The sequence below is a fragment of the Adiantum capillus-veneris genome, chromosome 8, assembly GCF_014529385.1.
Source record: "Adiantum capillus-veneris isolate H3 chromosome 8, ASM1452938v2, whole genome shotgun sequence".
NCBI lineage: Eukaryota > Viridiplantae > Streptophyta > Polypodiopsida > Polypodiales > Pteridaceae > Adiantum > Adiantum capillus-veneris.
In genome coordinates, this window is record NC_140938.1 from 117,659,863 (window position 1) to 117,674,903 (window position 15,041).

Below are 15,041 nucleotides of genomic sequence, written 5' to 3' on the forward strand. Positions count from 1 at the left end.
GATGATCTCACCTGAGAGGACTCTAGAAAGTCGTGCATCATGTAAGAGTCCAAAGGATTCATGCCACGTCAATTGAATAGTGGTATGCTCGCAAAAAGCAAGGTGGTTGCATGCCAGTCCTATGCACCATAAGTAGGAGAAAACAATGACACTACACCACAACATAGACAATGATAAGAACAATAACACTTAACACACCAAATGAGAAACAAACAAGTTAGTATATAGAAGAGCATTATGTCAATCGGACCACCAAAGTTATTGACATCCTGTAAGCTCCATGATGGAGGACAGCAATGCGACGAGTAATAGCCAACTCTGATGCACGACAAAATCTATCAACCCAGCCAATGGTATCTCCTACAAGGGCATGTGTGTTCATGCTATTCCAAGTTTATATAGAACACATACCAAGTCAGAAAAATATAAAAGACATTGTGTTCTTGAATATATAGAAAGTCATGAAACCTAAAAATTCATTCTTTGCAAGCTACTAAGTAGAGCTATCTCTGGCACTCGTGTAGGATCAATAATTGTACAAAGCACACTGCAATGTTTCTCTCCATCAAAGGAGAAACTCTCTTTAATAGGCAGCCATCCAAGCGACTGTTCTGTGGTTGCCCTCCCACACATAAAACATTTTATCAGAGAGAACTTAAAGATTAGGTCTTTTAGAAAGCTCTATCTCAAACTCTTTGTGTATATCAACCCAGATTGGGTTCCATGATGAAAGAAGGTCCTCTACAAAATACATAAGCACAAACAAAAAAGAACACTTAGCAGCTATTTATGACAACAAGAAAGAACTCTTACCAACCAAACAAGAACCAAAGTAGAAAAATAAAATACCTGTCACACAAGCTTCCTCCTTCTTACAATTCCAAATTGAAACAATGAAAGCTCCTTTTTTTTGCATATAGCCCTCCTTTGCAAAAGCAGCTTTCAATCCACTAACATCTCCCTTAAACCTCTCACCCTTGCATAGGGAATCGATCGACTTAAAGGAATTGGTGGACAATGAAAACAACTGAAAATGCAAGTAGATTAAAGAATATCCTGTCCTCGATGCATTTAGAGCTTGTGCTCATCCCCCAACTTTGTGCCACTACTGCTACTTCATCTCTTGCGACGTACGGCACTATTTGTAAGCATGCCTCTTGTGGAGCAAGAGACTCATCAACTTTATGTATGGAGCCAAGCCCCAGGTCTTGACTTTGCATCTCCTCCTCTTTTGTCTCCTAGCCTTCTGTCATATCAGTGACAGCGATCGCATTTATTTGATCACTTCTTTCTAAAATACCTGAAGCTTGATTTGAAGAAGGTCGTCTTCCTCTCCGACCTTGTCCACGAGTAGAAGGAGTAGCATAACACAACAAAAACCAATTTCCTTACTTCACTCCAATACCAAACCAACTTTACTGCAATTAAAAAAACTAAAAAACTAACTCAGAAATCCCTTCTAGCCAACCATGTCGGCAATATCTATGCTGCCTTGGATGGCTTGAAGGAGCTAACAAATTCTAGCAAGTGATGAATAAATGTAAAAACAATCTCATGTGTTATCACAATGGTCCGTTTTGATTTTTAGTAATGATTCAAAAACATTTGAGAACTATGGCCCATCATTGATTTTATAGTTCTTAACAACTCATGAGAAAAAAACTTCAAGTAGCCATCCACGTCGGCGTGGATGGCTATAGATAGTTTGCAAATGATTTAGCAGGAATATCGCTCTCACGATAACGGTGTCTCTTCTCATGTTTCGGCCAAGAAACTAGCTCTTCATCATCATACTTAGCTTAATATGGAAGTAGCAGTAGTAGCTCGGCCATCCCTGATCAGTCACAACGTGCCATGTACTATTGCAAACTATCATGAGAACGACCCCAATTTGTAGCAGTTGTGCGAACTAGAGCACTATTAGTAGCGAAGATTAGCACCATTATCTCAATGTTGTTTGTGCAGCAAGTTGCAACAAGCTATCAAGGTAAGTGTCGCTCAATTTTAGCACTTCAAACTCTTGTAAGCATGTGAAAGGAAGCCACTAAAGCTATTTCTAGCTTGAATTGCAAAGGGTGCCATTGAGGAGTTCAAAATACCTGAAAGATATGTTCCGACTCATCCAAAGTCCTAGCCTACTTGGCGTTTTGCAAATGGGATGTTTGGTCTAGCTCTTTCCTTTGGACTTCTCCTTACAGGATTAAGGAGCAGGCAGGCTTGCGCATGGCGCTACGAAGCAGGCATGCATATGTGCTATCTGTGTTTTTGCTTGCTTCATGTAAATTGAAAGCTGGCTATTTGTCATGACAAATGAAAGCTTATACTAAGGCGCACAAGAATCTTGTAATGATAAGCTTGGTTGGCTAAGAGCACTAATAGCATATTATGGTCTGCCAGTCGTGGTACTTGTCTGGACTGGAATATCCTATGCACCCACAGAGCATGTGCCTATTGGCATCCTTCGACACCTTTTCAGCCCAAACCCATGGTCCCCTGGTGCAACCCAGACTGGACGGTAATCAAGGTAGGCCAGTGATATCTGTATAGGGTCCAGCATATTCGTGGATAATCATCGTGGATAATCATGGCATAATTCAATCAGCTAATAATGACTCTCCATTGGAGGCAGCCAGTAAGATAAAGGGGCCAAGGGGATCACAAATGGTGGCAGAGATAGAGGAACAGGCAGAGGTGAAGAGGATTCTACTTGAGGACCGGCAGGTGTACGTGGAATATTCCAACACAATCTTGGTAGGGGCGGTGCTGGTAGTAGCACTGGCATTCCAAGGGTGGGTGCAGACACCGCAAGGGTATGTAGGAATGCCATTAGACTCATCCGCACGCTGCAACAGCTTGGGTTTCTTCTTCGCGATAGGGGCATTTATGGCCGGTGCAGTGGTGCGATGCCACCCAAAAGTGGCGAGTTTGTTAAATACAACGAGAAAGTGATTCGAGCAGTGTGTGTGAGATTACAGGTCTTTTTGAGCCCTAATGCACTTCTGTTTGTGCTCATCTTCTCTCTCTACCCCCCACTAACCACTGGTCACGACTTTTGCCAGTCATCTTGTTGTGGCAAGAAGAAGCTAGTGCATGCGATCATGCAACTGCAGCAGCTAGCCGGCGTTATGAGGAGGCCTGCACGCTTAGGGTAAATAACTTCCTTTAGCCATCCACGTCGGCGTGGATTGCTACAGGTAGTTTGCAAATCTATTGAGAGCATGCCGCACTCAGTTTCCACGCCGCGCTAACCTCACCCACCCAAGGCCAGTATCTGGAGCCCAACCACCAAGAGTCCTGCCGTCCGGAACCAACCGGCTCTTGCTCACCACCATTATCTCCGCTAGATCAGGTTCGAAACATGCTTAAAACTTGTGCCAGGTGGGCGCATGAAATGAAGGGCTAAAAGCTTTGACGAGCTGCCACAGCTATCGCTTATATCTTAGCTAGCACTATTTTAGCTCATTAATTCCTCATGATGCGAACGAAGCTGACTTGGGGGCAATAGGCCGGTATCGTGAGATGATCATGTCGGTCTTGAAGGCGCACAGAGAGAGAGAGAGAGAGAGAGAGAGAGAGAGAGAGAGAGAGAGAGAGAGAGAGAGAGAGAGAGAGAGAGAGAGAGAGAGAGAGAGAGAGAGAGAGAGAGAGAGAGCGCATGCAAGTTTCGGCGGGGCAAGAGGGGGCGAGAGGTGTGGGAACTGACGTGGAGTTGATAAAAAAATATCTATCACTAGCTGAAGCTGCATTAATAACACAGTCGTGCACAGTAACCTTAAAACTATGTACACAAAACTGTCTGTAGCCATCCACGCCGGCGTGGATGGCTACAAGTAGTTTTCAAAGGTTCCTAGGAGGAGGTTTCTTTGCGGATGATGACTCTCGGCAAAGAAAGAGGTTTCATTACCTCTTTCTAGGTAATGGTCACAAAGGCCCACCTAGGAGATATCATTTTAAAGTTCTCCTAAGACAAAGCAAGGATCAACCATCTGGGACCCGGCTCCTAGCTTTGTCTCTCCGGATTAGGGCCCTAACCTAATCAGATTATCCTAAACTAATGCAACCTGCACCTATAAAAGAACACTCAGAGGTCACTATCAAGGGCAGCACTTGGGAGTCAGCACTTGAGAAGGAAGCCATGCACACACCCTAACTCCAAGGGTCACCACACACAAGGGTAGAATCTCCGTGTATATGGAATTTTCCCTAGAGAATGCACTATAGGCTCTCTCTCTCTCTCTCTCTCTCTCTCTCTCTCTCTCTCTCTCTCTCTCTATCTATCTATCTATCTATCTATCTATCTCTATCTATCTCTCTCTATCTATCTATCTCTCTCTATCTATCTATCTCTATCTATCTATCTATCTCTCTATGCTGTGCAATATTACTGTTATTTTAAGCACTATTGTCCGCATTCTAGCCTCTCAAAGCTAGGTGGTGCCCCCTGTTCACTTCCCGTGACGAGTTCGACGTGCACGGTCCTAGCGTAGTGGCCGTCGGTGCCCGTTTTATGCTTGCGCTTGTCATTTGGTGCCCCCACCTAGGAGGGCTTCTCAAAAACCTTCAGTTTGCAACACTGAAAACGATGCGCGTCATCGACCATGGACGAATGGCTGCGGGAATTCTCCAATTGGAGAACGGAGGAGGAAGAAATTAAAGAAGCACTAACCGCCTTCATCGAAGTGCTACTGCCAGGTTGTAGCCGGGGTTGTAGCGTCGTCGATATCCAAGAGGTAAGATCTCCATCTTGCATTGCTCGTGCTAATCGCAAATCAAGAGCATCAAGAGGGAGGGATTTGAAATGTCATCACTGTTGTCAACCAAAGCATTCTATCAATGAGTGCCGACAGAGGAGGTGAAGAAAGAACGGTAAGTTTTACTTTTGAGAACTGCTTCAGCACTCTCACATCATTCAGATTTTGTGTAGCACTAAGTGTTCTCTCTCCAACGGTTAGAGAAGAGTTGTCAACTACATCAACCACTAAGTCCAAGCCTAAAGCATTTGGTGGAAGCAAGTCGGCCTACTCTCTCTCTAGGCCTGGAGAGTTCAAGTGAAGTACGACCACCCAAGCATCACCGCCGCATGCAAAATGGAAAGCCGACTGAGGTAGACTCTTCTCTCCCAGTCTGTTTTGAACCCAATGTGGAGGATTATGTGGACTTCAACAAGAGGTGGAGGTATGTGGTGAAGGTGTCACCTTGTCAACACTTAAGGTATGCAGCTCTAGTGGTCAAAGCCTTTCCCTACACCCAACATGGACAATAACAATAGGCTAGAAGTCTTTCCTTTCTCTTTCTTGCAACACATGCATGTAAACGTGTATATTGATAGGAATATATTCTACCAGCAAACGTCAAGTTAAGGATCTTTTAAGAAAGTTTGAAGCAGTGCAGCTATTTCATGTCCCTAGGGCAAAAAATCAAGAAGCAGATGTTCTAGTCAAGGAGAGAATACAAACTGAAGCTGCCCCTCTTTTAGGGTAGCGATGCTATGCCTGATAGCATCAGCTTCTTAGATATAGGAGAATGTCTTGAAGGGTATACCAAGGGCCAAAAACAATGGCTTGTCCAAAAGGCAACCGCCTTATAACCAACACCTTGTACTGCAAGGGTAAATACCAAATTCTCAGGCAAGTGCCAATCTCTAGCGAAATCACGGAGGTAATCTCAAGTTGCCATGATGGTGTTTGCAACGACCACTTTGCTCTAGATATTACTAGCAGGAAGATACTACAGGCAGGATTCTCTTGGCCTAGTCTGAACAGGGATGTGCATCATTGGTGTAAAACATGCAAAGCTTGTCAAGTATCCAGTGATCGAACAAAAACTTATGAGCCACAGACTCCTATCATCTCATATGGCCCGTTTGAGAAATGGGGAATAGATGCAATTGGTCCTTTACCAAGGGTCTAATCAGGTAAATTGTACATTCTAGTTGGTGTAGACTACATGACCCGATGGGCGAAGAAGCAACCAGCACACGCATTACAGCCCAAGAAGTGGCAAAGTTCATATTTGAGCACATTTGTTGCCGCTTTGGCACACCTCTAGAGATAATATCTGATAGAGGGCCAGGTTTTTTAGAGACGACTTGGTGGGAGAACTGATGAAAAAGTTAGGCATCACACACCGACACTCCACTCCATACTACCCACAATGCAATGGTCTAGTGGAAAAGATAAATGGCATGATCTATAAGATCATCACAAAGCAGGTGAATAACCACACAAGTGATTGGGATAAGCATCTCATGGACGCTCTTTGGGCCTAACGCATGACATTCCGAACATCACTAGGATTCACCCCTTCCCATCTGGTATATGGAAAGGAGGCCATTCTACCCATTGAGGTACAGATATCCAGCTTGTATGTCATGGCTAGTCAATTACAACACCCAATTGCCCATCTCCGCAACAACCACATCTTGGATCTAGAAAGGCTTCAGTTAGACAGGGAAGATGTGACCAACCACTATGCAATGCAAGCAGAACGATGCCGACTCACATTCAATCAAAGGCTTAAGGAAAAGGGTCTGAAGAAAGGTATGTTAGTGTTGAGATACGATAATAGATTTGACACTAGGAAAGATAAGAAGTTTGAGCTCAGATGGAAAGGGTCATTCATCGTCAAAAAGCAATACACCAATGGAAACTACAAATTAATGGAAGCAGATGGTCAAATTCACAAGACCAGAGTCAATGGATGGAGGCTAAGGAGGTACTTCTTAAGGTTTGATCCAGTGTTCATGCTAGATATTCCAGAGGAGGGAGAACCCTCCAACTCTGTTACTAGAGAATCAGAAGCAGAGCTAGAGGCATGAATGCCTCTAGCTAGAAGGGGAGGGCTAATGACGGCCGGCTTTCGAAGCCTAGCCATTGGAACTAACCCCATTCTGGGGAGCTTCATAATGCAAACAAAATATATTTAAAAATTTGTTTTTCCTCCCTTGCATTGCCACCACCTCCCCTCCCTCCCTCGCGCGCGTGCAATGGACCCCCCCCCCCCCCCCCCCCCGTGCTCGGCATCACTAGGAAAGATAAGAAGTTTGAGCCCAGATGGAAAGGCCCATTCATTGTCAAAAAGCAATACACCAATGGCAGCTATACAAATTAATGGAAGCAGATGGTCAAATTCACAAGACCAGAGTCAATTGATGAAGGCTAAGGAGGTACTTCTTAAGGTTTGATCCAGTGTTCATGCTAGATATTCCAGAGGAGGGAGAACCCTCCAACTCCGCTGCTAGAGAATTAGAAGCAGAGCTAGAGGCATGAATGCCTCTAGCCAGAAGGGGAGGGCTAATGACGGCCAGCTTTCGGAGCCTAGCTGTTGGAACTAACCCCATTCTGGGGAGCTTCATAATGCAAACAAAATATATTTAAAAAATCATTTTTCCTCCCCTGCATTGCCGCCACCTCCCCTCCCTCGCTCGCACGCATGCAGTGGACCCCCCCCCTTGGCATCATTGTTCCCCCCCTCTCCTCCATTCTCTCTCTCTCTCTCTCTCTCTCTCTCTCTCCCCCCCCCCCCCTTCATTATCCGATGCAACCAAAGAATCTCTCTCTCCCTCTTGTTTGCCAACCCGAAGGGTCCACCATGCAGCAGAATCTCTCTCTCTCTCTCTCTCTCTCTCTCTCTCTCTCTCTCTCTCTCTCTCTCTCTCTCTCTCTCGTTCCCATCCCATGCCCCCACACACACACACACCCTCACCCCCATCTCTCTCTCTCTCTCTCTCTCTCTCTCTCTCTCTCTCTCTCTCTCTCTCTCTCGTTTCCCCACCCACACACACACTCTCTAGACACACACCACACCCTCCCTCACCCGCTCCCTCGGCCTCTCTCTCCCCTCTCGCTCACTCCCTCTCTCTCTCTCTCTCTCCCCCCCTCGTTCAATCTCTCTCTCTCTCTCTCTCTCTCTCTCTCTCTCTCTCTCTCTCTCTCTCTCTCTCTCTCTCTCTCTCTCTCTCTCTCGTTGTCGTGCCGCTCCGCTCCCATGACAAGAAAATGAGCAAAGGAATGCCAATCAGGCGTATTTGAATCCTACATGATTATTCAACAGCTATAAGGGCTTGCTAACAAGCCAATTTTTACGCTAAAAGTGTGCCAGATGCGGCTCTAAGGGCCAAAAGATGTCTTGGTAATGCTAAATAGTGAGTATGCTTGAAGTGAGCACATATGGAAGATTATGATATAGAACTGTAGTGCTTGAAGTCCTCTACCGGCATGTCTTTACGGCTCGTCGATTGGAGCTATGGTGAAGAAGTTATGGCAGTTTGAAGTTTAAGCTGATTGCAGATCCATACCAGATTGGGCAACTGCAACTGACAAGACAGAGATGAAATGATGCATGGATCTGGAGTGCTCACTTTGTGGAGAGCGTCGGTCCTTTCAAATCAGCGATCAAAGTTCCGGTTGCCAAGTTATTGGCCGTTAAAGATTCACCGGGGGCCGGTTCCGTACCAATCCGGTCAGCTCGGTCGGAGTGCTATCTTGGAAATTTTGGGCTTTAACCAGGGAATTTTGGAATGCGGGAGCAGTAATAGCTTGAGGAGTCTCATGTTCGGGATGCCATTTCATGTAGTGCTTAGCCGGCAATAGTCGTGATTGGCAATACCTGGCAATAGAGCTCAAAACAGACAGTTTAGTTTAATCCAACTCTAACACTTTTAATCCAATGTGATGGGTAGGCCCTTATTTAGAAAAGGGGAAAAATCATGCAAGAGATAAAAGGAGGAAGGGGCTCTCTGGAGCACTCTCTCTCGTGTTTTTTTTTCGATCTCTCCTCTTCTTCTTGAGCTCTCTCTAAGAGCAAGCCATTAGGAGGATTTCATAAAAAAGCCCTTAAGCAAGCAATTAAGCCGGGATTTATTTCCTAAGCCCATAATCTTAAGCTCTCTCGTCGATTTCTTTAGCCATAACCATGCTAAGCTTCATAAGCTTGATAAGCCAAGCTTTGAATCCTATCTCAAGCTCCTAATTCTAAGCCTAATCTCTTAAGCCGAGACTAATCTTTCATTAACCAAGCATAAGCTTGATTTCTTTAATCACCCATTAGCCAAGCCAAATCTTGCACTCATTAATCTCTTAACCCAAGCCTAATCATAATCTCTTCTAAGCCATAATCCTAAGCTCGCCATGCCATAATCTCCAAGCCGTTAACCCGGAATTAATCCGGTAACCATAAACTAGATTGGACCACCCAAGGCTTTGGAAGTTGAAGGCAGAAGACGGTCCAAGGCAGTTCCTACTAATCGTCTTGATTAGCACCTAGATTAAGACAGGTTAAGCTTTGTAAAGTGCATAAACGTTTCCATTATTATTTTATTATAACAGGGATACTGTGGCTTATTAGGCTTAAACTAAACTGTCTGTTTTGAGCTCTATTTCCGTTAATTGTGTCTACTGCACCTCTTTTCCCCCACACCTCTCACAGCCAGGGGCCCAGTGCCTTCCTGGCTCACCTTTCAAATACTTATCCCAAGACATTCTTGGTGAACCCGACGCAAAACGAGCCAGGGTGAGTAGTGTTGTGGAGAAAGATGTCGACAACGCAAGAGGTAGCCATGCAACAAATGATGCAGCAGTTTGCTGCTTACATGCAACAACAACAGGCTGCCCAACAGCAGTATAATCTGCAAGAGAGGATCCGTAGATCTCGACACACAGTTATCGAGAAATTACAGTGATTTGAAGGCCGGGATATTAGCAAGTTTTGCAATATCTACGAGCAAGCAATGGAAGATAATGGAATCGATGATCAGAATGTAGTGGAAGGATTCCATTAATTGCGGAGCCTGAACTTAGGAGCCGAATAAAAGAAATTCAGGCGGTTCAAGGCCCGAATTGGCAGGATTTCAAGAAGGCGCTTCAGGAAGAGTACTTCCTTGACGATTTGCAAAGGGTAACCAGACAAAGCTTTATGAAGTGGGTGCAGAAGAAGAACAAAAATCTATCTGCACGAGAATAATTACGGGAATTTGAGAAGAAAATCGAGCAACTGTCCTCGACAGAGCAACGTTCAATGAAGGATCAAAAGGTTGAATTGTTCATTCAGGCTGCTGATCCACGACTTCAGAAGATTCTAGTGCAATTGCTGGAGGATCCAACTTGAGAATTGGGCTTAACATCCGACTGGAAGATAGTCACTGAAGCAGTAAATATGATCGTGAAACGACCGACGAGAGTCGATAAGCTGATCGTGACTGACATCATGGATGTTGTGGAAGAGGAAAGACAACCTCGGTAATACCCAGAGTGGAGGAGCCAGTTCTTGACGAATTGGTGAAAGGTATTCAAGAATTAAATTTGAATTTTAAAGCTGTAAAATTTGAAGCGCTAGCTGCAAAGGGATATACTTCTGAGCCTAGACAGCAGCCTCCACGCAAAGGCTGGGACCGATGCATGTGGTGTGATAGTGAAGACCACAAGTACGTTAAAGAATGTGATGAATTTGACGAAGATTATAAAAGGAACATGGTGTTCTGGAAGGACAAGAAGATACACCTTAGGGCAACAGGTGAGATGCTCCGCCTGAACTTCGGTAGGGGTGGCATGAAAAAGATAGTAGAAGAGATCCAGCATAATGTTGCTCTTGTGGAAGCAGCTACATATGGGCTGCAAGTCTACGGGAAGGGTGATGATGATGGTGCAGGTACCAAGGGTCAATTATGGCCTTATGCTTTGAAGACAGCAGAAATAGGGCAGGTAACTTATGGGAAGCTGCGACAAGTAGGGAATTCAATTCAAGAAACCACAGGGTGGACTGATCCAGTGGATTCCCTCTCAGTGTATGCGTTCATTGCGAAGTCTCAAGCTAATGAGGCTATGGTGGAGGAAAACCGGAAAAGAGATGAAGAATCTCCTGGGACGTCGAAAAGGACAACGAGATTCAGCAGCAAAAAAGAAGAAGGTTTTACTCCTAAGCCCGCTCCTGAAGTGGTGATGGAGGATGCACTCAAGGACAAAAAGCAAGGTAAACCCAGGGGACCCTCATATAAGCTTAAATCTGACATTGAATTAGCTACAGATTTAAAGAAAGTTTTTGAAGAGCGCATTCTGAATAGCAAAGTGGAGCTCACATTGGGTGATATTTTGGGCATTGCCAAACGTGAGTTTCACGAGGAGATAATTGACATCATCAAAAGAAAGCGGCAGATACCAAGTGAGGAGCCGGAGTCAGTTAAGAGCCAGGTGGTTCGCCACATTGAAGCAATTTTGGATGACTATGAAGAGTATTTGGCGAATCTTGAAGAAGAAGAAGAGTCGAGGTCTGTGGTGGTGTCAAATCCAACTGTACCAGAGGTAAGACATGTTCATTTCAATGAAGATGAAGACAGTGAAAGTATACGAAGGAGTCACTTTTCAAGGACTCATTGGGCAAGGGCAACAACCAAAACTGTTGTGAAGCTCGGCGACATTGAAGAACCGGTCTTAGCACTCATAGATCATGGATCGGAGATCAATTTGATGGCTAAAGGCTTGCACAAAAAGGGGAAATGGCCTATTGATGTGGACCATGGTTGGCGGATTCAAGCTGCTAATATGCTGCCAGGCGACCTCTATGGTGCATGTACCAATGTTAAGGTAACTGTAGGGGATGTCTGTGATGAGCAAAACTTCTTTATACAGGAGCACTCCTCTTATCCATTAATTTTGGGGCAACCCTACATTACAAGTGCTGGATGATGGCTCGGCCTATGGCAAGGTTCGAAGCCGAGATGGTAAGAAAGCAGTGCAATTCTTGACTGCATGTGTTGACCATGCCAGGAACAAGGATAGTCTACGTGATCATCCAATGCCGAAGATACACAAGGAGCTTAGAGAACACAGGTTTGCACAGGATTTTCTCGGAGTGCCATTATAAAGCGGGACTATGGTGGTACAAGTGAGGAGAAATTCTCGCAAAGAAAAGCTTTCTCTTCGGGGTTTTTGGGTTCAGTATCTTTCAGAAAATTTAATGATTTGCCAAAGTGAGAAAAACAGTATATTTCAGGTATCCAAAGTGAATTTCAGGGTTGTGATGTGCTTGAATCAGATGATGTGATTTCAGGAATCTTTGATTATGTAGATACTATGTCAGAGCTTGAGGAGATCAGGCAAAACAGGTTACAAAGCGGAATTGAAGTGGTTAAGGTCCATTCAATGGACATGTATGATGAGTTAAGAATATATGAAGCACTTATGCATCTTGAAGATGATTCAGGTGAAACAGTTGAAGCACAAGCAGAGACAAAATACAAGACTGTTGCAAAGAAAGTGAGGCCAGTGGCTACATCGCTACCAGAAGGAAGTGATGGGATGATCAAGGAGGCTTCTCGACAGCCTATACTCAGGAATCCAAAGAACATAGGACATAAGTTTACTAAGGAGACATTGCAGCAGTTGAAGGTTGGAGAAGATGGTTTCCTAAATGAAGAGGAGATCAAATGTTTTCAAGTTCTAAAGGAAGAAGGCCAAGTCCAGCAAAAGTTGAAGCTATCCAAAAGATGAAGGAAACATGTTCTTTGGTTACTGAAGTTCGTCGATTCTAGTGGTGAATCCATTCTAGAGAGCGTCGTGCGGCGCCATAGAATGGTCCTCCCAAGGGGGAGGGGAAAGGGCCTGTCACCAGCAGAGGAAAGTTGCCGTAAGGCCTCGAGAAGGGCAGGACAGAAGCTAGAACCCTAGGGGTGAAACTGTTCATCAGTACGGCACCATGCACTCTCTCTCTCCTCAAATCGAAACCCCTATTTTTTGCAAACGCTATACGCATCCATTTTCATAAGGGGATGGCAATAACACCCAAAGGCTATTTCTCTTTTGGAAAGGCCAAAAGAATCAGGGTTACTCAGAAGTCCAGTAGGAGTCCGGACGCATGGAAAAGCAAAAGAGAGCCCGGGCACGTGTAAACGCAGACGTTTCTGGAATAATCGGGAACAGCAGAAAAGAACCTAAACAGACAGCGTGCAAACTTGTTCACACAGAAGGCACATACGCGCGCACAGAAAGGCAGAGCTGTTCTTGGTTTCGCTTCTTCGTTCCTCACCTGCTCTTCCTCGCTTCCATGGAAAACCCTAACTTTTTTCCTTCGACTCCTCGTCACAAGCGTAAATGTGACGACAGCGATGCTGTGCTTGAGCTCCTTAATGGCGTCTCCCTCTCCCCCCGCAGCAAGAGAATGCGACAGGTAAGAGACCTTGTCTGTCGTGTGTAACTAATCGGTACAATTTGCTTGGTCTGTTGTTGCCACTCGCGGGGGTGAGAGAGAGAGAGAGAGAGAGAGAGAGAGAGAGAGAGATATCTGGGATCGGTGATACTCTCGCATCACACAGCTGTTTTTTCATTCTGTAAAGGTCTCCTTGCGCAGAAGCTGTCAATTTGCCATGGAAAAGCTTTATGAGCTTCTTTCTAGCATGCGTTTACCTGGGTGTGGCATTTCAGTGTATTTGCATGCACGGTTAATTGGATTTTCCTCATGGTGGTCTGACTTGCGGAGTCATGGCCATGCAGGAATTTGGTTCCACTAGTCATTGCAATGAGTTTGTCTCCAATTTTGCCAGTGTGCCTACACCTGAGGTAGATTTTAGTGATCAACCTTCAAGTGAGATGCTACTTGCTCCCCCTGATGTTGATGTCTCAGAACATTTGGTGGAACCTTTGCCATCAGCCCCTCTGAATAATGAAAGGGCTATAGTGCTGTATAAACCTGTCAATCCTCCTCTCTTTCCTGGAGGTCCAAGCGCTGGTTCCCAAGTCTTCCTCAATGCAAGGATGTTACAAACAGGTACAGCCTTCTTGACCTGCCTGTGCAGCAGATCTGGTTGCTTCTCTTTGCATTTTTACTTGACACTCCTTTATCCTTTTAAGTTGAAGGTTCTTACATTCTTGTGATGTTTATCAGCATGTGTTACTAACCAGTCTTTCCACTCGCGCGCCTGTGTGTATGTGTGTGCACGCGCTATTATTGTCTGTCTGGTCATACAATTTCTAGTTATAGTATGTTAAAATTGTCTGATCAATTGCCACTTTGCAAGCTTGGTCATCTAGTATTCGTGCTTAGGGAGGGGCTTGTGTGTGCAGGAGTTCTGGATGCTTCAAATTTATTGAGGAACAGGAAGGTCGAGGACTTGCCTTGGCTTCAAGCACCCAAAAGCGGAGTGACAATAGTGGACCTGTCAGAAGAGGAAGCTAGTCAACCTCATGTGGTCCTAGACAATCACTTAGCTTTGATCCCTTGGGAATCAAATTCAACTGTAAACATGCTAGCATCACAAAGAGCAGTCCAGCCTTGTAATGTAGGCATTGATGGAATGTCTGTGGATGATGCAACCTCGGGTGTAGAAGCCATGGAAGAAGATAATGAATTGAGTGCGAGCTTTGTTAACCCTCAACTAAGCAATTCAAGTTCCAGTTTTTGTTATGAACCTTGGCAGCAATACGGACCACCTCAGCCACAGCATAGCTCTGTAATGTGGTCACACTAATCTGACTTTGTTCTTTGGTTAAAGCGCTGTTCTTCGGTCAAAGAAGCGATCTTAGTTCCGTGAGGAAAGCAGGGAACTACATATAACCCTCATCATGTTTCAAAGTGGATTCATACCATCTTGGCCTGAGCCCTGGCTGTAAGCTTTAAACATGAAAGTACTAGTCTGTAATGTCAAGGGCTAGAAAGGCAAGAAAATTTGTCTTTCAAGAATGCGTGGTCAAACTGGCATCTTTGACAGGTGATTAATTGGCTTTTAATTAAGAGAGGTGGTCCCATCCGCACTGTTTTTTTCCTGCAAGTAAAGATTTCTATTTTCAGGTTTTTGGACATCAGGATGCCTTAGCTATCTGTGCATAACTTTATGCTGCCATTTATCTATTCTAGCAGTGCTATGGATTTTGTTGAGAGAGAGTGAGAGGATTTTCTGTTTAAAATGTATTATTAGTAGTCTCGGCATCCATGAAAGTTTGAGTTTGGACTGACATCTTGAATGTGCGGTTGCTCTTGAACCACCACCATGTGCTAACAATGTCTTTATTTTGTGAGGGTTTAACACCAGGAGTTTTGGTTCTTTAGAGGATTGG

The 15,041-nt window shown here is 44.7% G+C and overlaps 1 protein-coding gene across 1 annotated transcript; it reads left to right on the forward strand.

Annotated features, from left to right (window-relative positions):
- The first annotated feature begins 12,902 nt into the window (after window positions 1–12,902).
- Window positions 12,903–14,784, forward strand: LOC147452830 (uncharacterized). The gene is made up of 3 exons (XM_086518430.1): window positions 12,903–13,158; window positions 13,482–13,755; window positions 14,052–14,784. The coding sequence occupies exons 1-3, from the start codon at window positions 13,036–13,038 to the stop codon at window positions 14,453–14,455; spliced, it is 801 nt and encodes a 266-aa protein (XP_086374556.1). The 5' UTR covers window positions 12,903–13,035; the 3' UTR covers window positions 14,456–14,784.
- Window positions 14,785–15,041: the final 257 nt, after the last annotated feature.